The sequence below is a fragment of the Apus apus genome, chromosome 1 (genome assembly GCF_020740795.1).
Source record: "Apus apus isolate bApuApu2 chromosome 1, bApuApu2.pri.cur, whole genome shotgun sequence".
Lineage (NCBI taxonomy): Eukaryota > Metazoa > Chordata > Aves > Apodiformes > Apodidae > Apus > Apus apus.
Genome location: NC_067282.1, coordinates 189414968 through 189438411, shown reverse-complemented (window position 1 = coordinate 189438411; position 23444 = coordinate 189414968). Strand labels below are relative to the sequence as shown.

General features: G+C 34.4%; 1 protein-coding gene across 2 annotated transcripts in view; it reads left to right on the top strand.

The window, feature by feature from the left end:
• TBC1D22A (TBC1 domain family member 22A) overlaps nt 1–23444 on the top strand; it is a 165267-nt gene that overhangs the window by 39752 nt on the left and 102071 nt on the right. For both annotated transcript variants that reach the window (XM_051642042.1, XM_051642051.1), the window contains exon 9: nt 18100–18209. In XM_051642042.1, coding sequence (XP_051498002.1) covers nt 18100–18209 — 110 coding nt within the window. The remainder of the gene's footprint in view (nt 1–18099; nt 18210–23444) is intronic.

Genomic DNA, 23444 nt, shown 5'->3' with positions numbered 1-23444 from the left:
TCTTCCTTTTACATTGGTACTTCTTGATCTACATTGTTTCTGAATATTATGCTGTGCTGCACAATTACTTGTGGTTTCTTGTTCTTGGAGTCAGCTACACTTCACTACATCTGACATTTCAGTACTACATCTGCATTTCAGTAATTCACTGGGCCTTATGTGTATATATGGAACCACAAAGAGCGTCTGGATTTCTTTTACCATCCAGAGACATGAAAGCTCAAGAGAAACACCATCATAGTAAGGATGCATGTCAGGCCATTGCTAAGTGGAATGTCTGTGTGAAATCACTTTGAGACTGCTAGCAGTATTGGATCAAGAGAAAATGAGGAGGTGGTAGGAAGTCAAGGGCAGAAAATGAACACTGTCATAGCACTTCATCGTTTCATGTCGGATAAAGATTGTCAAGAAAAATGAGGCTGCTGAAGACTGGAATGGCGGTTGAGATATTGTCTGCAATCTTCTAGCAATAGAAGAACTTGAGACTATTTGAGGATGCTTACAAGAATTTATGAACTGAAAACTTTGGAAAGAGGGTCTTACCTTTGTAAGTATTTTTCTTGTGATCTGAATCCTTTTGTAGAAGGCATTACATGCAACTTCTGTTGCCTAGTGTTTTTTAAATTGGTACTGCCATGACTGCATGCAATAATTCTTCCAGGCCCAAATTCTAATGGGATTGGGATGGGATTTAGTTCCAGACCAGTATTACTGTGAGAACATAAAGGTTCTTTATGGAAAAGCAATTGTCTGTCTATAGCTTTCTTGCTTGCCTTTATTCCCATTCCCTCTAATGTGTTACAGAAAGTCTTTCCGTCCTTAAAATGAGATTTCATACTGGTTATTGCCCTCTTTCTTTCCTTTTCAGCATATTTGCTTTCAATGGTTGTTTTTTTATGTAGGTTTTTTTCAGGAAAGAGTTGTAATCTTTATGCAATAAGTGAATCTGTTTAGAGTGTACATATAACTGAATTTCTGAATGATGAGGCAGTGAGACAGAGCACAGTATTAACTGACTGACTCCGGAGAGCTGCTAGGAGATTCTTCTTGTACTTAAAGGGTTAGAGGTTAAATTTTATTTAACATGCATTATTTACTTTACAAGAGCCAGCTGAAACTTTGATTGCTGAAGCATGTAAAGTAATCTGAGATAATTATTCCTGCTATCTAAACACCTAGATCTTTCAATTCCACCAACTCACTAGTCCCTGGAGAATAATGAATAGGGCTAATGCGTTAGGGTTTTGAGGAGATAAAGTGGGAAAGATGGAACACATTTGTGGTTAGTCTACTTAGAAGAGACTGAATGAAACTGAAGGAATGACAAATTGTTTTGATAAAATGGAAGTTGAACAAGGACCTGTAACTGGATTAACTGGATGCTTCTCCCACTCTCAGGCCCTTTATGTGTTTGGACACTGATAGAATCAACCTTGCTTTCTTCTGGTTTGCCAGGAAAGAAATACTGGAAAACCTCCCAAGGCAGAGTGCTCAGGAATATGATGGATTTCTTCAATATGAGAGATGAAAAGATTTTGTTTACAATTAGCATATGCTCTTGAACTTTTTGGATAATTCTGGCATTGCACTTCATAACAAACTCATACTGTTTCAGTGTTTTTCTTTGTTTAAGTAGATGCATGTTTTTGAACAATACTGTATTGAAGTTTTTATTTACATATTTGTTTAAAATTATTTATTAAACTTACACAAATTTGCATAAAAGCACTGACATGAAGTGTAGCTGACATTTTAACACTTCCTTGCATGTTGCAAAAGTAATAAGAAAATATTTCTATATTTTTTAAAACAATTTAAAAACTTGCATTCAAAATGAGTTAAATCATTCTTCTGTCATATGAAAATTCAATGCCATGAGTTCCATTGGATTACATTGCATTTTCTCTCCTTAATGCAAATTACCCTTAACGTAGTTTCCACATGCAAAGGTACATTTCAATGCTGCTGCTGAAAAATTTCCATGGCTTTTTATAATAATACTCATGACATCAGTGAAGCTGATAGAAACTTTCATAAAAATGAACCATAGTCTATGAAATATTCTTTGGCTGTTGAATGGAATATTGTTATCTGTGTGATACGGATGGGCAAAGAATGAAGAAAGTTTACACAGAGCTCTTTTGAATTAAAGTCTTGAAAAATACTAAAAACCAAATTCCATATTCTACATAAATCCTGAAGACTTATCTGTGAAAGATCTGCAACATACAGGAGCCACTGAGTCATCCGATACTTTTGAGTTATCTGTCACTTCTCTTTGAAGCACTCTGCTTTCACATATTATGAAGTGCTTATTATATGCAAACATACATCTATGTAAATATAAAATGACACAAATTGCTTGGCGTTGTCTTAGCTTGCTTTTAGAAAACTGCTGTTCCTTTTTTCAGTTTCCCCCACACTCACCTTGTTGGCATCCCGACCTGTTGGCCAGTGCCAGTATTTTAAAAGTGATGCGGAGTAGCTGAAGTGAGGCAGGACTGTAATGAGTAAGATGAACCACATTTGAATTTGGTTTTACACATGGAAAAGGTGATGAAGGTCTGCAAGTAAGCAGACAACTGTGTTGTGCTTGTCCACAGTGCTGAGGACTTGGTACTTGGTTAGCTGTGTGGCAGCACTGATTTTTACTTCAGTGGAAAAGCAACTAGAAATAATGTGTGCTGAAAGAGTCCTAACAGGGTGTTTCCTAACTCATTGTTAACTAGACCTTTTGGAGCTAAATAATATTTTATCCTGTTTCTACTTTCCTTAGGAGCTGCCCAAGACCTTTTTTTTTTTTTGTCTCCTTTCCTCCTTATGTCTTCTGTTTTGTTCTACCTATCGCATTCCTTAGCTTCAAAACCTTCTTTCAGTGCAGAAAGTACTGATTATTGCACTAAGTCATTGCAATTTTTAGGCTTTCATGTTTATAGTAATTTTGTAATTGAGCATTGTGAAGAAGCAGTATATTCTGATAATTTGTAATCACTTTATAATACATGCATATCCTTTTGTAATTCACAAAGTGGTTGTTTGTTTTTTTTCCTTTCATTTAAATATTTTTGAGTTGTTGTAATTAACAAAGCTGCTCCAGAAGGATTACTTTGTATCAAAGATGGTAAAAGTGTAGACCTAACATGTAGTGCGTTAAAAAACCCTTAGCACTGTCTTGAAACACTTGGCTAGGTTATATTTTTTCAGTTGTTCATTTGTTTTTATGTATCTCTCACTTAAGAAAAATGAACTATTCACAGTGTCTGAGCAATTTTCTCTATTAGTATATAATATAGTTTTCAGGCCTAATTGGGCAAAGAAATCTGACTATTTTATGTTCTTCTATTCACTTAAATCAAGGAGGAGAATCCATGTGAAAATAACTAGCAGTGAATTGTTCGTATTATTTTTCAGCTAGCAGTTCTTGCTATGATGTATTGCTTTTTCTAGGGTCAGTTAATAATGCAGTATATTTGAAGGCATTGTAGACAACTGTAAGGAAAATGTGGATAGTATTAAAGAGGACAGCTGATGCTTAGTTTATGAAGCGTTAGGGAGTGAGAGAGCATGAAGGAGGGTAAATATGTTTGCAGGACTTGAGGATTGGAGAGAATTGATTAATAGGGGCCAACAAACTATCAGTTGCCTTTAATATTTTGATCCTTTTGTGTTTGGATATTTATTTTAATTATTTATTTGGAAAAACTTATCATTTGGCATGACTTGTTGGAATATTAATTTTTTAGTTGCAGTTTGAGTAATCCTGTTGTGAGCACTTATTTCTGGCTTAGAGTTATATAACTATTTCAATTAAGGACAATTTTTCATGTACTTATAACAGTAAAAGCCCTAAGAATGTAACTGAGTTTACCCAGGTATGCACTTTGTGTGTGGCTTGCTAGTGATAGAGTTTATTCCCTAATGTTTTTCCATATTTGTTTTAACCTGCTAGATGTCAGTGATGGCATTTGGTATCAAATATACGCATGTATGTGTCTGCATAAGCTCTCTTTTAGTCTGATTTAGTCAAAATAACGTGATTTCTTTGTCTAATTAGTTAACAATTAATTAGCTAACTGTACCAACACAGTGCTATTGGCATTTCTTGGAGTACAGTAACCTTGAGAAGGTGTTACTAATGAGCAGCTCAGCACACATCTACAAGTAACTGTGATTTAGTTGGGTGATAGTATATTGCTGTGTATATTTTACTCAATGTATTTGATTTCCAGTAAGAGCTTGGAACTATGTGAACTAGATTCTTATGTTCTGTAGACTAATCTTCTTCCAGATGCCATTTGATACTTTGAGAGGTCAACGTACCCTGCCTTTTCTAGCTTAATTTCACTGTTCTTTAAACTTAACAGTGGAGCTGTGTATTTGAGTACTTCAAAATCAGGTTTAGTTGGATGGAAAAGGGTTTGCTTGCCATGTGATTAGATCACGCTGCTAATTTAGGGCTTGCTGCTGTCAAAATTGGTAGGTTTGCTTTCTCTTTTTGAACATGCATTCCTGTGTTCTCTTTGGTCTTCCACAGTGGATCTGTTCAGTTAAACTGGCAGGAAACTAGCCCCATAATAAAATGAATAACTGTCTTCTGTCAGGTGAAGGATCAATAGTGAACAATACTGCTGTTGTGGGGATAGGAGCATGGTAGAGAAGAAAGGAGAAGCGGGGTCTTTGTTTAGTGCCAGGTGGCTCTTGGGCTGCTTGAGCTGTATTACTAAACTGCACACTCATAAGTCTTCATAAATTCCCCTTATTTTTTCTTGGCAAGTTAGGGAGCACTCAAAAGCATCTCAACAGATAGATGTAGGGTATGGCAACCTGCTTTTCTAGTGTGTTTACTTTCTAGTACTGTCTTCAATAGCTGTGGTTTATTATAATAGACAACACTGTTTTACAAAATCAATTGTTCTTTAACTCTGTGTTTCAATTTTGATTTCACTCTCTTCAATATACTGTCCAATTTCCCAGCTAATTATAACAGTTCATCTGAAATGTTGGATGCATGGTTGCATCCAGTAGACTTCTTGGAGAAAGATTTGAAACTGACTGACCAAGTTTTTAATCAATAAATATGATAACCAATACAAGTTTATATAAAGAATAGAAGTTTTCTAGTTACCAATTTCAACTCCAAGATTAATAAAAAAAAGTAAAATACACAAATATGTTAGTTGAGGATGTAGGATGTACCCTTGGTTTCATTTTTTGTGGATACTGTTAGAAGTTTCTTGTCGATTTCAGGTGGAATGAGCCTAATTAAAGTTAGATTTCTCTGGCTGTGGTTAACAATTTTAGTCAGAAGTGAAAAAGAGACATGAAGATTATCCCCATAAGTATATCCAATTGTTTAATTGCCTGTTATTTTTAGTTCTCTATCTGAGATAAGATTAATATTTTGAGTAATGGTATTAATTGCTTGTAATACCATATGAATTTCAGTTAAAAAAGCCCAAAACAACCAACAACAAAAAAACCCCACACACGGGGGGAAAAAAGCAAAGCAAACCAAAACCATAACTCAAACCCCTGAATCTTTAAGATATATTAGAATTTCAGACTTCTTTTGAGCTTTGAAATTGTTTTCAAAGAAAGGGCCATCTGCTTCACTGAAGTGTAGATTCTTGAATGCTAATACCAAATAGGAAAAAAACCACAACAAACAGTGCATAAAGTACATATGAAAGATGCCTTTGCAAAGAAAAAAAAAGTAAGAGGGAGTCTATTGTCACATTGATGTAAAACTATGTGCCATTTTTTTGTTAGTAGAGTCACCAGGGGTGTCAAGAGTACAGCTCGTGAAACCGAAACACATTAGTGTGTTTTAAGTCATTATGCATGTAGAAGGAAAAAAACTCCAAATCCATGACATGTTGCAAAATAAAGTAGTAATACTTCAGTTTTATTTTTAAATTAACTGTTGCATTTATTCTTTCATACTACAGTTACCAGTATAAAGTCAAGTTTGGGTGGCAAGGAAGAAAGAAAATCTGTCACAGTTGTATTTGTCTCCTGGAGTTTTATGAACCTTCTGTCACTATTTGCATGTAACTTGAAACAGTTTGCTTTCTATTTTCAAATAATCAATTTTAACTGAATTTACTAATTTTTAATAGGATTAAATGTTTTATAATGTTACTATTTACAGTCTAGATACTGTGTGGGTACTATATAGATGGTAGTATTCAAACAATTTTCAGATAATACTGTCAGAGTTTTACAGTTCTGTAATGTTGCATATTCAACATGCTTGTGAGGCAAATTATCAGCATATAGTTTAAGATGACAGGTCTGATTTAAAATTTTTTACATGAGTTTCTATTTGATAAATAAGAAAAGTATTTATTAGTTGTGTTTCTTTTACTTGGAACAATATTTTTTTGTTTATTCCTTTGTGCTTAAACTAATTTTGTAATGTCCTAAAGCAAACTCAAGTGCTATCTTTGTCTAGGAACAGTTCTTCAGTGTAATCTCCCTGATTTGATTATCTGATACAATTTGATCCAATTTTATAAATAAAGTGGAAAAGCAAAGATGCTTTCACCTGTTTAAAAAACTTCGTATCTTTGTTATTATGAATCAAATTAAATAAGGTAATAAGAGGAATAGAAAAGGTAGACAAAATTGGAAGTGTTGGATTTGTACCAAGACTACATTAGTCCTCATTTCAAATTTAAGAGTGTAAATGATTTCTTATGAATGTTCCTTCACAGAATAACTGTTATATTGAGAAGTAAATCTTCCTTTCTGAAGAAGAGAAGGAAAAAATGTGCTTAAAAAAACCCCAAAGAGCAAACCTCTCCCAAACTACTTTTTTTTTTTTTTTTTGTAAGGCCAGCATTGTTTTTGTAGGACTTTGACTAAAAGGGAAGAACTCTTACGTACTTAAGAAAAATTGAGTTGTTCAGACTTGTCCTGTTAGAAAATGCTCTTCCTTTTTCAGTTACATCTGCCTACTAAGTTGTTGTGCTCTGAGTCCCAAAGCTGTCATTTTAACCTACCTAAATAAGTATTTCAAAGCAGTGATATATCTAATTATCATGCTGCAGTATTTTCCTTGAAAGTATAGTAAGCAACAGTTGCTGTATTTTTGATCTGTTTGGCTGGCAAGCTTTAAAAAAAGTGTCTCAAAGGATTAAGAAAGATTGGCTATGGAGAAAAGCTGTAAAAGCAACTATTGAAGAAGCAAACACCTACTAAATCAAAGATTAAAATAAATGTCAGACAGAGGATTTATCAGACTTAACGATTTCTGATGACTGGTAGTAATTACTTCCAGGTGCCACTATTTTAATTCATTGTTTTATCATAAAGATACTGCTGTGCATGACTAGCTTTCCTGTTTAACAGAGAATTAAATGAAAATTTTTTATCTTTTTCTTTTTTTGCATAAGATAGTAGCTAAAAATAATGGCAATTGCCTTTTTTTTTTTTTTAATCTTACATGTCTGTAGGTGTAAAATTACCTTTGTCTTCCTACTCTTCCTAATATAATACCTTGTTCTAGTACAAAAATTTCTTATTGCTGTTAGGACAAAAATAAATGGATTGTACTTTCTTAAAATTACAGCTTCCTGCTATTTGTTCTTTAGTTCTACTCATTGTGAGTGATGGCATCTGCAAGTAGGGTTTGAGTTTTGGGCTGGGTTGGTTTTATTTTTATTATTTTTTTTAAAGCAAAAAAAAAGTTTTCTGCATTCTTCCATATCATATGAAGGAAGAGTATGGTTAGAATATTGATAGAATTGTGAAGAAGGAGAAAGTTATTTACAATTAATGTAACTATGGGAGAGACATGCATTCCAAAGGCAGCTGCATATTTTAGTTCTGGCTTGTGCATTTGTTTTATCTCTCCCCCATGGTTTCCATATAGTTAAAATTAATGATCATCCTTCTATACTGAAGCAGCACAGAGGTGCTTATACTTTCAGGTCTCAGTCTTTTCAAGCATGCTTTCTAACAGCTTGGGAAATTACTTTAATGGCTTTTGGCATCCAAATATCAAAACTTTGTGTGCTTATTATGAAGTAACTTGCAGGAAGGAAAAGCTAGACGAGAAGGAATTACTTAGGCAATGCTTGTGTGCTGTACCCACATCAGGAGGGTGGCGTTCAAATCCTGCTGTAGAGATCAGATCTAAGTGAGAGTTTTCAAATCAGGTGGATCAGTGCTTTAAACATAGTTCTAAACAGCTTTTTTTGTCTTGCTTACGATGAGATGTATGTTTAGTTCTAGATTTCAAAGAAATTCAAATACAGTTGTCAGAAGTTGGTATGCTGAAACTTTTTAATTTGAATAGGCTTTGCTTGTAGTTTAAATGCAAACCTTTTTAAATAATAGTAATAAGGTAATTGGGCTTCTTCATCAGCATGAGGATCTTTTACTTGTTTTTACTTTGGGAAATCTAACATTTTTAATTTCTACTTTAAGCTGTGGGGAAAAAAAATAATAAAGCAGAAGTGAAAAACTAAGTACTTAAGCATAATAATCAGTAAAGGAAAAAAAGTTTTTTGCAAAACATACTTTCTTCTACATGTTTTACCTGCCTTATTTTATAGAAACAAACTATTTCATGCTTTTATAAAACATCAATTTTGATAAAAAACAATAATAAAATTACTTATGAATTGTTTTTGATCAAAGACATTTCTGAACTGGTTTGCTTATTCTATTTTTAATTATAAGGTAAAAGTTTATTACAGTGTAACTGCAATTTAAAGACAATACCTTTCTTAGAGTAAGATAAGGAAAATAAAATAATGCTATTTTTTTTTAATTGATGGAGCAGGTTTTGACCTAGATGTTTTATTATTTGGTATGATTATTTCTTTATTTTAATAATAAATCTGTACAGAATTTAAAAATATTATTGAAACTAATTAATAAAGCAAGCTTTGTGGCTTTTTGTGCTACAGATGCATATGTAGCCATTTCAATGGGAAATTGTTAATCACAGCAGATTAAGGTAGCTAAGGAATAAACTCAACAATTAAGCCAAACAGGTAGTAGTGTTGCCTGTGCAGTCAGAGTTCATTCTTCTTAAACAAGCTTTGTTAAACTTGGTACATGCAATTTGTGCTAAAAAGTGTGAATAGTTGGATATCAGATAATTTCTTTTTTATAGTTTCAGATAAGTATTAATTTTCAGCACTTGGAAAATTCAACCTTGTATATGCAGATACAGACTGCTTTTTAAAATCTTTTAAATATGCCTTGGCCTTTACTACAGTTGTGGTTTTTTTTTTCCTATCCAATAAATAATTCCTTTTAAAATCTGCATTCACTTGTGGATTCTTTTTGAAAGGCTGTTCCATTTTAAAACATGGTGTTAGAGTTACTGTCTCTAAAATAGCCCTGTAATCAATCCCGTACCTTAAAACAGGCAAGACCTGTGTTCCTGAGGGTTGGCTTAAACTTCTTTGACCATGTTATGATTTACCCTTGTCTCATTCTTCCTGTTTTGTGCTCTGCGTGTTTGTGTGTGTGGGCATATGCAGGCTTGATGCTTAAAAGCATTAAATGATAAACACAAACTAGATAATTAAAAAATGTGGTTTGGGACACATGTTCAACCTTTAATCTTTCATTTCCTATTCTCCAAGCACCTTTTGGATTTCTCAGGAAACTTCCTTATCAGGCATTCTAAAAACATGCTCATCAGCATCCTGTGCTCATCATGCATATTGGATGCTAATTACTAGTCCCGTAATTTGGTATCACATGCACCACTTTTCCCTGGTAGTAGACTGGGTTGACAGCAGCAAACCTATTGAAGTGATTACTCTGAGAAGAATTTGTGCTGAATGTTGTGTTCTTCATTGTTGTAAAAATACACCTTTAAGAAGAGCTGTCATAAGCTTTTAGGCTTCTGTTTCACAATAAGGTCATACTCAAGAAAGTGACTTATAGCTTTTTTTTTTAAATGTAAACAGTGTTTACTCAGCAGATTTCTCACCTGTGTAAGTGGTTGCCAGTCTTTTATTTGGCATTATGCAAGTTCTGTCAGTTAAAGACCTGCTGGTGATATCTGAGTTACTTAGTTCTCTTTTGTACCCTGTTTTGGTGGTAGCGTTGTTGAAGTAATGAGGATATTTTTCAGTTTTCTGATATCTGAATTGTTGAGTGGTAATCTTGGTCTGCAGTCTATGAGGAGCCCATGTCTTTTGTTTAATTTGTAACATAAGCTGAAAATTTTGGTATTTTTCAAATAACATCATTCTTAAAAACAGGCCAACTTCTGTATAGATATGCACGGTGAGTTATGAAGAGGAATTAAGGGTAAGATGTAGACTACTTAACTGGGGGGCAGGTGGGAAGATTGCCATCAAAATCTAGCCTAAAAAAAGACTTGAGCAGAAAATCTTAATGGCAAGTATGTGGGCCCACTAAAGGAAGTGTCTCAATTATTTACTAATTACTGTTATACATAATCTGGAATTAGATATTAAGTATATGGAGTATTTGCTCTTTTGTGATAGAAGAAATTGAGAGTATTTGCAAGGTCATATATTAATTTTTATGAGCATAAAAATTAGATCAAAGTAACCAAACGGAATGTTTTTTGGAGATGGTGATTTACATTGTTCTCCAGGTCAAAGGAAACTATAACATTCCCCAGGTGCTGTAAAATTCTTTAGAGAATTAATAATAAAATAAAATGATTAATGTTTAAAACATTCTTATATTGATATGTAAAGATATTTATGTTTCTTCCTTTTATATCTTAAGGAAATTGTGGCAGATCAACTGAAAGCTAGTGTAGGCAGACAAGCAATGGAATTATTGAATCATAAAATGGTTTGGATTGGAGAGAACCTTAAAGATCATCTATATCCAACCCTGCTGCACTGGCAGGGACATCTCCCACTAGATCAGGTTCCTCAGGGCCCCATCCAACCTGGCCATGAACAGTTCTAGGGGTGGGGCACCCACAGCTTCTGAGGGCAACCTGTTCCAGTGTCTCATGACCCTCACAGTAAAGAATTTCTTCCTCATGTCTAACCTAAATCTCACCTCTTCCAGTTTTAGTCCATTACCCCTTGTCCTCTCACTAAAAGGTCTTGCAAAAAGTCCCTCCCCAGCTTTTCTCTAGGCCACCTTCAGGTACTGGAAGGTTGCTTTCTGGTCGTGCTGGAGTCAAGAATGCATTGGGTATGTGAGAGCTTGACTGATAATAGGGCAATATTTGAAATGCAATATGGTTGTGTTTACCTAAACCTAGACTGATGAGACGATTGAATTAATTTTTTTTTTTTTTAATTTTAGCTTTGTGACTGCATTATCACAAAAAAAGGAAAGTTTTTACTTTGGTGATTAACAGCTCTAAAGCACATTCTATCAGATAAATATGTAATTAGTATTTTTTCAATGAGAGATATTGATGTGGTTATGTACATAATTAGGTAATTGTTACTGAAATAATTTACATTTAAATGCTCTATTATGTCCTACTCTCCTTAGAAAAACATTACCTTAGTGCAGTAAGTGACTAAATAGCTGTTTCATAAGGCTTTTTGAAAACTGAGTTTGAAGCACATATTTAAGATTTTCTAGATGTGGGAATTTTACTATGCACCTCTGTATGCATTCATATGCTTATAGTTTTGTAGTTTGTGTACTTAGCTGGTAACTTTTACGTTATGTCTATCTGAACATACGTAATCTAAATGACAACAAACTAGAGACAAGTACTTGTGCATGCACAGCTAGAATGATTTCCTTGCACCTCTGCAAGAGTTACATAATTTGAACTTGAAGTATATGGTAGTACTTTTTAAAAATTACATGAGAAATAAATTTACACAAATAAGTGCTAAAAACAATTTTAAGATGTTCAGGTAATAAACTTTTCTAATGTTTAAATGCATTATTTTGTATATTGGGTATACGTAAAGAACAATCATAACTGATGATCCTACAGTCTGTTTTGGGCTCCACCACTGGATCTTTCTTGTACTAGCATCCATCTCATCCACTACATCCTACTCCAGTGAATTAATCAGTTTTGCCTGATTCTGAATGGTGAGACATAATTTCAAGATTAAAATCTAAAATTAGAACATGATTAAGCCAGTTAAATATCTGTTTCATTTGGAAGAATGTATGCTTTATTTAATAGAGATTTTCTTGTATGAACTAGCTTAGTGTAATGAAAACTATCAGGATACATTAATTTATTTCCCACTTTATAAAGACTGAGTGTTGGTATAAGTAACAGGTCTAGAGAACTTCTGAATGCAGGTTGGCTTTTTGTTGGTTGCATTGGAACACAGTTGGACACAAGTGGCTGTTTGGATGTATTGAGAGGGCTGCTGTAGCAGCATCATTAACCCATTTTAAAATGTCATATATTTTGAATGTTTGTTCTCTTTCAGAACATGTTTTTTTCATAAGTAAAATTATCTCTGAAATTCAAGTTTTCCAAGTTCTTTAATGCAAAAATTTGTATTGTATGATTCCATCTGTCTCTAATGGCAGATGTTTTTGCTCATTATCTGTACTGAAAAGGTTCAAGCATTTTTCTAGAAGAAATGAAATACATCTAAAAGACAGGTTGGACATTAATTTGATTTTAACATTTTGAATAGCTTCCACCAAAATCATTGACTAGGCTTCATCTCGTATTAAAGCTAATTTTAGATAGAGGCAAGCAGTTATTTTTTTAGCATGTTTATTTTCTGCTGTCATTGCAAAAAGAAATCTCTAAGTAGTTGTAAGTAGTAATTTGATTTATTTTTCATTTTATATGTGCCTTTGGGAGCAGATCCAGTTACAGCTGTTTAGAAAAACTTACTCATCCTTTTTGCACTGTGGGATGTTTCAGAAGCATACACTGGAAATCACCAAAGAAGAGCTAATACCATGCTTACAGCAGTGCACATACTCAGATCAGCATGTCATTGACTCCATGCTGCAGCAGTTTCCTTCAGGCAACTCTTTTACTATCTTCCACAATAATGTAGGTGTCGTATGAATATCTCCCCAGGAAACTGAAGAAAATGAGAAACAGTGCTGTGAGACTTTGTAATCAGGAAATTCTATGCAGTGATTTCTTTTTCCCCAGATACTGATACATGTCCATGTTGGCCTGCTGCCTTTCCCCCATATTCTTATCCAGTCTTTTTATTACTGCCCATTTAGATTTCCTTCATTGAAAATAAATTTAAGTTATCTAAAACCAGAACTTGTAATTTTGTTTTCAAGCACAAGTCTTAAATTGAAATAATTTCATGTACTTTTGAGATGGTTATTCTTGCTTCTTCTTTTGCTTTTCCTGAAATCCTTTCCTCTTTCTTTTCTCAACATATCTAGTGTGTTTGTTTATTTATGCAAATAAAGAACAACAACAAAAAAGGAGTAATACACAGTTTGATTACTTCTTAAAACTGCACGGAAAAAGAATCTTTTTGCACTGTGCCTTCAAAAATAGAAAAATTAGTGTTAAAAATGTCAGCTATTATTTTGCATGTTGTTCTCCCAATCAAATGTTCCTTTAGTTGGAGCTTGCCTTGAAAATGGGTGGCTTTTTAAAAATTTATTTCAGCTATGTGGAAAAGGGTCATTCAGACATTCACATTCAGTTTTGAAGTTCCTCAATAAAGTGCAACAAGTAATCGTAAAATAAAGCAACAGAAACCACTGTGCACTACTTGAACTCTTGCTTGTTTGGTGGCTCTTGTGATGTTGTGTCTTCTTTATTAGATTTACTGTCTTGATGGCTTCCACAGTGTAGCCCTGTGTTCAGCGTACACCACATTTAAATAAAAAAATGCCAGCTAATATAGCAGATACAGAAATAAACTTCTTTGCTGATCTAATATATCTTTAAGTAATTAGATTTATTCTTTGAAATCTGTGGTTGCAGAGTTTTAAGCTAAAGTTTGAGACAGTTGTTTTACATTAGGGTATATATTGTGTAGTGTGTAACTGAAACAATTGAGTTGTCTTGCACATTTAATTTGGGTTTTTTTGTGTTTCGCAACTTGATTATCTGACATTAGAAGAGATGACTTAGTGATTCATGAGAAGCACGAGAATGAAAATTGGACTGGAAGTAGCTTCTGTATTTAAAGAACATATAAAAAATCCTGAGTGTTTATTTTGCATTTAAGAGGCTTAAAAATGTTAGAGAACAGTCACTATATGCCACAATGTTCTCAGATGTCTCCCAAAGGGAGAGAGAGAACAAAAAAGCTGTATGAGTGCTTCATAGAAGTCCTAGATTTATTTCTGTAATGGGTGAGCTTGCAGCTCTGTGACATTAAGTGACAGAATCTTGAAGTGAAAGTGCTGAAATGCTATCCACATATTTGGATTTATACAATCAGTCAAACTAGAGTAGAAAGAACTTGACGATAGTTGTTTTTCTATCTCTAATATTTTTAATTTTTGTGTGTTTGTTTGGGGTTATTTTCTCTAGAGTAAGAAGAGTGCTACTCAGAGTGGCAAGTTTGTCACACCTGTGTTCTTTTCAGAAGGATCTAACATCATTTTTGAGCTAGGTGACAATACCTGTGATGAAAAGTAGTTGAAACCATTGGAAGTTGCTTCTTTTCTGGGAGAAAAAGAAATAAAAAATAGTCCTTCCTTACTAGAACAATTAGAATCTGCATTTTTCCAAAACAGTAATACTGGGATGTCTTTGCTTTCTGAGTTGCTTCAGCCTTGTTTCGCAAACTGCTGTTGTTTTTTCACAGTCTGTCTTTTTTGCTTGTTGCAGGTAGTTCAGTCACAGAACGAGAAGTCTTTTGATGGGCATTTAAAGTTTAATTTCTGCTAGGTTTAGACTTCCACGGTTTAGATGTCTGCATTCTGAGACAGTCCTTTTGAATTCAGGTTGGAGCTAGTATTGAGAAAAAGAATTTTCTTTGGATGTGATTTTTAAAATTTATTTTAGGTTTCTACCTTAGAAACAAGATGTTTAATACTGCATTGCTACTTGTTTTGCTATGTTGGCTGTGAAGGGAGGTGGAGACACCCACCTTTGATGGTTAGGTGTATTTTCAGCTTTTTGTTGGTTTAAATCTTGGTATGAGAATATAGTGTGAAAGGGTAAGATAAGAAAGATAGAGAAGATAAAGTCTCATTTGTTAGCTTTTCATGCCCACCTGTAGAAGAATTATTGTGTTGTGCTACGGTTGATAACTTCCTTTTTGCGATAGCATATCATGAAAAGAAAAGGTGTTCAGAAGCAGGAAATTTGCAAAGAAATGCACTAGCAAAGTCGTCATGCTCTCATTCTTTCAGCATGTCTTAAGTGAAGCAAGGCGTGTGGACTGCTGCTTTCAAGAGGAATTAAGTTCAATATGTGTTTGTGTTGTATGAATAACTGGTTCATTTATTTTTTTTTCTGTAGACACTGAGACAGAGAATGGGTTACTCCCTTTTTCACTATTTAAAATATTAAAACAAAAATTAGAAATATTAACTAGACTTTTTTTCCATTGGGGCATTAGTTTATGAATATATGGTAAACATAAACCTTATAAATGTGGGACATTTTTAAGAGTTTATGTGTATAGGATATACAAAAAAAAATTTTCCTGCTGTAGAAGATATACATCTTCTTTTCTGTCTGGAAAAGTCTTTCTCTTCTAAATTAGTGGGAATATTCATTCTTGATTTCTGAACTGCTAAAAAGGGCTTCTCTGCTGAAAATTGTGGGGTTTTCTTGTTTGTTTTAAAATCTCAAGATACATTGGGTTGGATCTAGATACTTAATATTGATTTTTTTTTTTTTTCACAGATTCATATGAAACTTGTTATCTTCAGTTTCCTTTTTCCATATTAAGTCTAATAGCTTTCAGTCATTGGCTGAGTTTTGTGAGTACTCTTAGTAATTTTTTTGTTAGTGATTTTAGTAAGGACATGTTGATATTATCAATTACTTTTTTTTCTGGACTTTTGATGGACCGTTCTGTTGTCATTTTTTTTGAGCTGTGGAACTGGCATTTTGATTTGAGTAAATTTCGCTAAATGTACGTGAATTTAGCTACTTGTCTAATCTAAGTTAGGTTTCTTCACTGCTAGAAGTTTTGGCTTTTTTTCTTAGTCTTGATCTGTTTGCCTTTAATTCTTTCTTATCTCCATTGTATTCAACCATCTTTATTGTCAAAAAACTTTTGCTTTATGCTAAGCTTTTCTTTTAACGTACTTTTTCTGAAGGGGTTAGATTGAATAAGTGAAATGAATCCAGGTTTGCTCTAGAAGCTGTCTTTAATGAGGGGAGTCTAATAGAGAAAGAGATGGGAACCTAACAGAAATATGCTGGAGGGGAGTTTTATCTCCCAGTTACTGCCTAGGTTACCTGCATTTTCCATGGAGCATTGTGAGAATTTGCTGTGCATTGCTGAGAGAGGAGTATGACACTGATTTCTGGGGGGTCTGTCCTCCTTTTTGCTGGGAGGAACATGCTGCTGAGTTTGTTACAGGAGCTTTTTCTTGCTCTCAAAAGGATCTGTTTTTTAAAAAAATCTGTTTTTACAATCTGCTATTCACTCTTTCTTTCTTGTTTTGCAAGGCAGTCTTATATCTGAGCTTATTATATAGGGTGTTTAAAATACATTTGATACATGTTTGATCTTTTAGAAACTGAGTTTTTAAAACTGTACTCCAGGGCAAGGTGGCATTCCTTTAACAGCCAGTAAGTTTACTTACCATGTTTCCCAGTATCTTAACTAATAATCTATTAGCATGACCTAATCTCCTTGTCGTACAGCTATTATTATTTTACAATCCAAAACAAATTATCCCTTGCAAGATGCACACTCACATATAGACAACAGTGCAAACAATAGCACCTTGCTACCAGTGTTTACTAGTAGTAGTAAAATCACTGTTATGTTAAAATTATTTTATAACGTGTAACGTTCATGGTTATTACCAGCTGACAAATAAGAGCTTTAAGGTAGTGTAATCAAATGTGACAACCTAAAGATGTACTTAGGCTTCTGTAATGACATACTGTAAAGCTAGGAGACAGATAATAGAGGAGCTTTAAGATTCCATGTATTCTTGGTTTTCTCTTACTGTTTGTTCTATGCTACCTTGCAATTGTAATGGAGGAAGTTCCTTTGGTATATCGTGTCCTGTTGAAGTAGAATCAAACACCTCTCTCCTCTGTGCCGCCTCCTCTGTGAAAGACACCAGGGCTGGGAAAGATGCTTCTTTGATTCTCATCTTGTTACAGTAAGATTCTGTGAGCTGCTGCAAGAGGGAAGATACAGCATTAACTTAGAGTGTTCCCAGCTCATGTTAAATTCTCTTCTGGGGCTGTATGGCAGCTTTGGGAGTTAGCTGCCATGGCAGTATGTTCTCTGTTCTTTTAAAAATTTATTCATTTAGATGCCATGTTTTAAAAATAGAACACTGTAGCTTAAGTGGTAAAATTTAAGTTTGTAGTGAAATATGAATTTCTTCTAACACAGTTGTGTTGTGGCAACAGAAAGATTTGGTTTCTGAGTTAAACATCATTGGGCTTTGCTGCTTTGCGTGTATTGAATATCAGGGGAGGTGTTTGGGGTGGGGAGTGGGAATCATCTTTTTCCTGTAGTCTGATTTCCTTCTCATTTCAAATGCTTACCTGAAAAACAAATTCACCTTGAAAAGCTGTAGTCAACTTTCTAAATAAATTTCCCTGTTTTTCTAAAAACTATTTTTTTGGGACTTTTTCCACTGTCAAGACTAGCAATATATTTTGCTGTGTACGATGCAAGCACAGAGGTGTTTTGCAGAGATAGTTCATGCAGACTTTGAGGGCTCTCAAAGTGCTTCTGATGGTCTTCTTTCAGGTGTGGAATGTTTAGAATGAAATAATTTATTATATATTAATTCTGGTTAACCAGGCATGATTTGAGATTTTCACAGTCTGCAAGAAATTAAGTATTCATTAACATTTAAAGCCATTAGATGACACAGTTGAGCAATAAATTACTCATTTAAGTCCCTGTTAAAGTAAATGTGTGTTGAAGTTTCTGACTAGTTATTTTCTAGATAAGTGGTCGCTGTCTTTTTTTTTTTCCAATTATTTTCCTCATCCTTGCTTTATTTATTCTGTGCACTTCATTGACTTGTCTTTCTCTGTCTTTTCTAAAACAGAAGAAGAAGAAGTGGAAAATTTTGATGTTTCCAATCTACCTGAAGAAGTGCTGCAGAACATTGAAGCTGACAGTTACTGGTGCATGAGCAAGTTACTTGATGGCATTCAGGTAAATTGGTTTTTCTTGTCTGTAAGTAGTGGAGATAACTGATTAATATTATGGCTTTGAACTACTTTAGGTTGTTGAGAAAGAATAAATCTATGAAGAACAGGGGAAAAAAGATTTTCCCATTGGAGAAATCTGCAAGGTTGTCATCAAGTGTGGGGAATGTTTGCTTAAGTCTCAAAGTAAAATGGTCTCACAGAGGTGGTGAAAGCTGGCTTATTTATTAATTTTCAAGTCAGTACTGTAGCAACGTATGCTGACTTAATGGTTCCTGAAATTATCTTCATATTTGTAAAACAGCCATTTAAAACTTGATACTTAGGCCACTTCACTGAGTGAGAGTTTTTTGTGTGTGGAGAAGCTATAAGTGCCAGCACGATTTTGTGCTAAATACAGCCAGTTACACACTAAGAATGGTGGTTTTGTGTGCACATGACTGCATTTGTTGGCATATAAATTTATGAAGATTAGAAAGATCTACAAGAAATAGTAAATATGTAACCAAACACCTTATATTAATGTGAGGGAGGAATTGATATCATCTACCATTGATTACATAAGAGTCCAAACATCTGTATTGGATATTTAGCATATTAAAACACTGTAAGCTCTAATGCTGGCACATTATAAAGTAGAAACTTTAGACTTCTCAGCTTACAAAGAACTTAGCTGAACTAGATTTTATAGACTTTGTTTTGCAATAGGCACCACGTAATATCTGTCTAATACCTGTTTTTCAGATCTGTGTCATTTAAGCTAAACATTTTGAATTTTGCAAGAAAGTAAAAGTAATCTAATTTTGTCAACTCAGAATATATGCACTAAAATAGTAGTAGTTGTGAACTCCTTGGTTACAATGGGATCAAAATTGACCTTTACTACAAACGTGAAAGTTTCTGAAAGGTGATGCTTCCTATTTTGGACTGGCAACAAAGAATTATTTTTAGTGGTGGTTAGTAGGCAGATGTTTGTGTCAGGGTTCGTTTACTTCTTTCAGTGAGCTGATTAGAAAATAAATTACGGTGACCAATATTTAGCAGATTGCTGCATCATCTTTTCTATCTCTTTCTGGTTATTTCCTGCTTTCAAATCGTTTACTAGTGTAGTGTAGAGGATCTTTTTTGAAAAATTGTTTCAGTATTGTTTTGGTAACAATAGAAATTGTTAGAGGGATTGCAAACCTTTGGTTGCTTTATTCCTAACGTGCTCTTAAAAGATATGATGGGTAAGTGCTTCTGCTGTACTTACTAGATTCAGACCTGTTGGTAAGACCCATGTAGCTGTATTTGTTTTGAAATGCTTTGGACAAATACTTGAAAAATTGAGGTTTTGTTTGTCCAAGTGGTTTTAATGTAGTAAAGACCCTGTAGATTGAATTTGTGTGTGGAAAATGGCTATCCTCCAATCACTAAATCATTGATAAAGCCATAAAAATTCCTATGAATTGAACCTGTACTTTTTAGTGATCTAAACTAGTGTTTTCCAGATTCCTTATTTTGATTGTTTTATTGATACAGATACTTGTTATTGTACTTAGTATGTTTAAAAGTGCTTTAACATATTCTTGCCTGTACCGTAAGTTTTAATGTTAATGTTTTATTGGCTAAGGCATATTGTGATCTTGTAACAAAGTTAATTTTTAAGAAAATTTTTATAAAATTGAGTCAACAAACAGAAGTCTTTAACTTCTTTGGAGGTGTTTTAGGTGTATTTCTCCTGGTTAAAGGTCAAATGAGTAGTAGCTCAATGTTTTGTCTAGCGTTGTTGAAAAGCATACTCTTACGTTGATTCCTGTAAGAAAAGCGCTGGTTTGTATATTTGAGTGTCTCAGATCTACCACATTTTAAAATAAAAATATTTCACATATGAAAAATAATTCACATATCAAAAATATGTAAGTTATAAAAAAAATAATAAATGGGAATCTATTGAAAGGAGTACAGCCAGATGAAGAAATGCAACCACTCCAACTCTTTTGGCTGTATCTGGAACATCTTCTGTCACAGGCCTGCTGCTCTGTTTTTTTTTCTTCTAGAAAGAATTTCAAAGATTACATAATTTTTCCTTAAAATTCTGTTTTCATACAAAACCAACAGGTACTGATAAGCAAAATATTTAAACTAATTGTAATGGAATTAAACAGCACTGATTTAAAATTTAAACTCTTATGTAAATTGAATGGCTATCAATTTGGTGTATTGAAAGGTGCACCCATGTATCAAAAGCAGGCTTGAAAAAGTGTTGTAGTTGTGTGGCTGATGCTACAGTTAATTCATTGCAACTGTGGGGTGCTGCTGAGATGGGAGGATTTGCTTGCTTGTTTGTTTTTTTTCTACCAGTCTTCTCTCGGTTCCCTTCAGCATTGATACCACTTTACTTGTCAGATGGAACAGTCATGTAGTTGCAGGTTGAGTTGGTTGGGACCTTGACAGGCTTCAGGAATGCAAACCTAATGAAATTCAACAAGACCAAATGCAAGGTCTTGAACCTTGATCAGGGCTGTCCTCAATATCATACAGACTGGAGGGTGAACAGATTAAGAGCAGCCCTGTGGAGAAGGAATTGTGGATACTGGTGGACCAAAACTTGGGTATGAGCCTGCAGTGTATGCTTGCAGCCCAGAACCCTTTCAGCACTTAAAGGGGACTTAAAAGAAAGATGGTAAGACCCTTTTTGCTAAGGCCAGTAGTGACAGGACAAAGGGTTTTAAACTGGAAGAGGGTAGATTTAGGCTGGACATAAGGAATATATTTACTTACTATGAGTGAGCCTGGAGGGACTGTAGATGCCTCATCCCTGGAACTGTGCAAGGTCAGGTTTGATGTGACTTTAAGCAACCTGATTTAGTGAGAGATGTCCCTACCCGTGGGGGATTGTTGGACTAGATGATCTTCACAGGCTCCTCCCATCTCAACCCATCCTATAGTTGTGTGATTATAACCGACTCGTATTCTGGATACACGATCACCAAATCCACTGGCAGGGGGCAAGAACTAGATGGGGATGGGTGAGGTAGGACCTGACATGATTCAGTTTAAGATTAGTCATGTCCCAAATTGCATAAGCTGATTTACATCAGATTGTAATAATCCTGTGCTCCTGCTTGCATCTGGATGTTCATTCCTATCCCTTGCTGACTGATACCTGTTGTGAGCTGTTTGACACAGCTGAAATGCCTGATGGCAAACCCAAATAGCACTGGTTGATTTAAGGGGTGAACATCTTGAATAGAAGCTGTAGCCAATAGGGCCAAGGCAGGGCTGTGACAGTGTAGACACAGATTTGCTTTAACAGCTGTGTATTCTCAGTTTACCAAGCTTGTTGCTACTATGTGTTATTCCAGATGATCTGTTTAAGTCTCTCTGATTCTCAAGAAAGTTACTGCTGATTGTTTCTTGGAAATAATAATTAAATTAGTTCTTACTGCTTCCTTATTTTTTTTCTGTGTGATCTGCTATAGATAACAGAATGTCTTTACAGCTGATCAGGAAAAACTGCTTCTCTCTCACAAAGCTACACAACATAAAATCACAAAACCAAAGGAGAATTCCAAACAGGATTAGTGCTATTTTGTTTCCTTTTTTCTGTGAAAATATGTAATAAGAAACTAATGTGTGACTGCTGATACTTTGTGTGAGATGTCTGAATAAACAGTGCGAAGATATTAAAGAAGAGGTATATGTGACATGTGGTGGTAACTGCCATCCAGGAATCTCTGCAGAATGTTTCCATTGGTTTATTCATCAATATAGGCTTCCATTTAATGTTGGCCTACCAGTATTAGGTAAACTTAAAGGGTGTACTAGGTAATAGTCAGGGTCCTGTTGTGAAGTTTTTATCTAATACAAGCTAGATACATTTTTTTCTATGTATTGTCCTTCCAATACATAAGAGTGTAATGGAAAAGTGATTGTATTTTTATCCCTTTGTTATTCTTAACAGAAAACTCATTTATTTTTCCAACCCATCCTGATTATCTCATTTTCTTGATTCCAGAATTGTCAAAGGTGTTAAGAAATACGTGTTTCTTGGTTGTATTTTGCTACACATCGTATCTCATTTTTCCTCTCCTCACTCATTTTATCCCATCCCTTCCTTATCCACTGTGACTCTGTATTTTCAATATAACAGCACATCTTTGAGCCACATTATGTTTCTTAGCCTAGAGAATTAAAAAGAAACTTGTTCAAATCATCTGTTGCTTTAGCAGATTCACTTATGCTTTTTTTGGTGATCTAGGATTTTCTATGTAAGTATGTCTTTGGCTCCAGTTAGAGAGTTTTGTAGAACTTTTCCGGAAGTTAATGTTTATTGCATGATAATTTGACCTATTTTGTGTTCTTAGATGACTTAATTTTTTTTCCTCAGTTTATGCTCTCTAGTTATAGGCTCCTAAGTGGCTACACATATATCTCATCATAACTCAATTGACATTTAAAAAAATGATTTAAATAGCAATAATAGGATATTTTTTAGTATAAATTTATCTCTCTCTAATATGATAGTTAATCTTGTCATCTGTAGCTATATATACTTACATATTATACATACTTACAGCAGTCAATTTTGGATGATGATATGCTGTAATGGTTTTAATTTTCAGTGCCTTATGCCTATGCACTGCAAATTTTTTCTTTAGTTTTATCCCAGAAAGACTATACCTCACTGTGATTTTTTTTTTATTTCAGGAAAACTAATGATAACTTCTAAAATCGTAGGAACATAGAGTAATTCTGGTTGGAAGGGGCCTCTGCAGGTCATCCAGTCCAACCTCTCACTCAAAGTAGGGTTAGCTCTGATGTGAGATCGAGTTGCTCATGGCTTTGTCTAGTTTGGTCTTAAAACATCCAAGGATGGAAACTGGATGATCCCTGGAGGTTAACCTGGTCCAGTGCTTGATTTTCCTCATGTTGGTAAGGTTTCTTCCTATAGCCAGATGGAATACTTCTTGTTTGTTTATGCTGCTTGTGTCTTAGTCTTCCACTATGCACTGCTACTTAAAATAGAGTTCTGTCTTCATGATAATATAGGATTCAGCAGACTGTTTTTAGGTACCTCTGAAGCCTTCTTTCCTGCAGGCTAAATGGCCCCCAGTTCCCTTAGTCTTTCATAGGGCTCCATACCTCTGAGCATCTTTTTGACCTTTTGCCCTTGCTCCATTCTATTAATATTTTTCTTGTATTGGAGTCCCTAAAACTGGATGTGGTACTCTAGATGTGGTCTTGAAATAAAATAAAT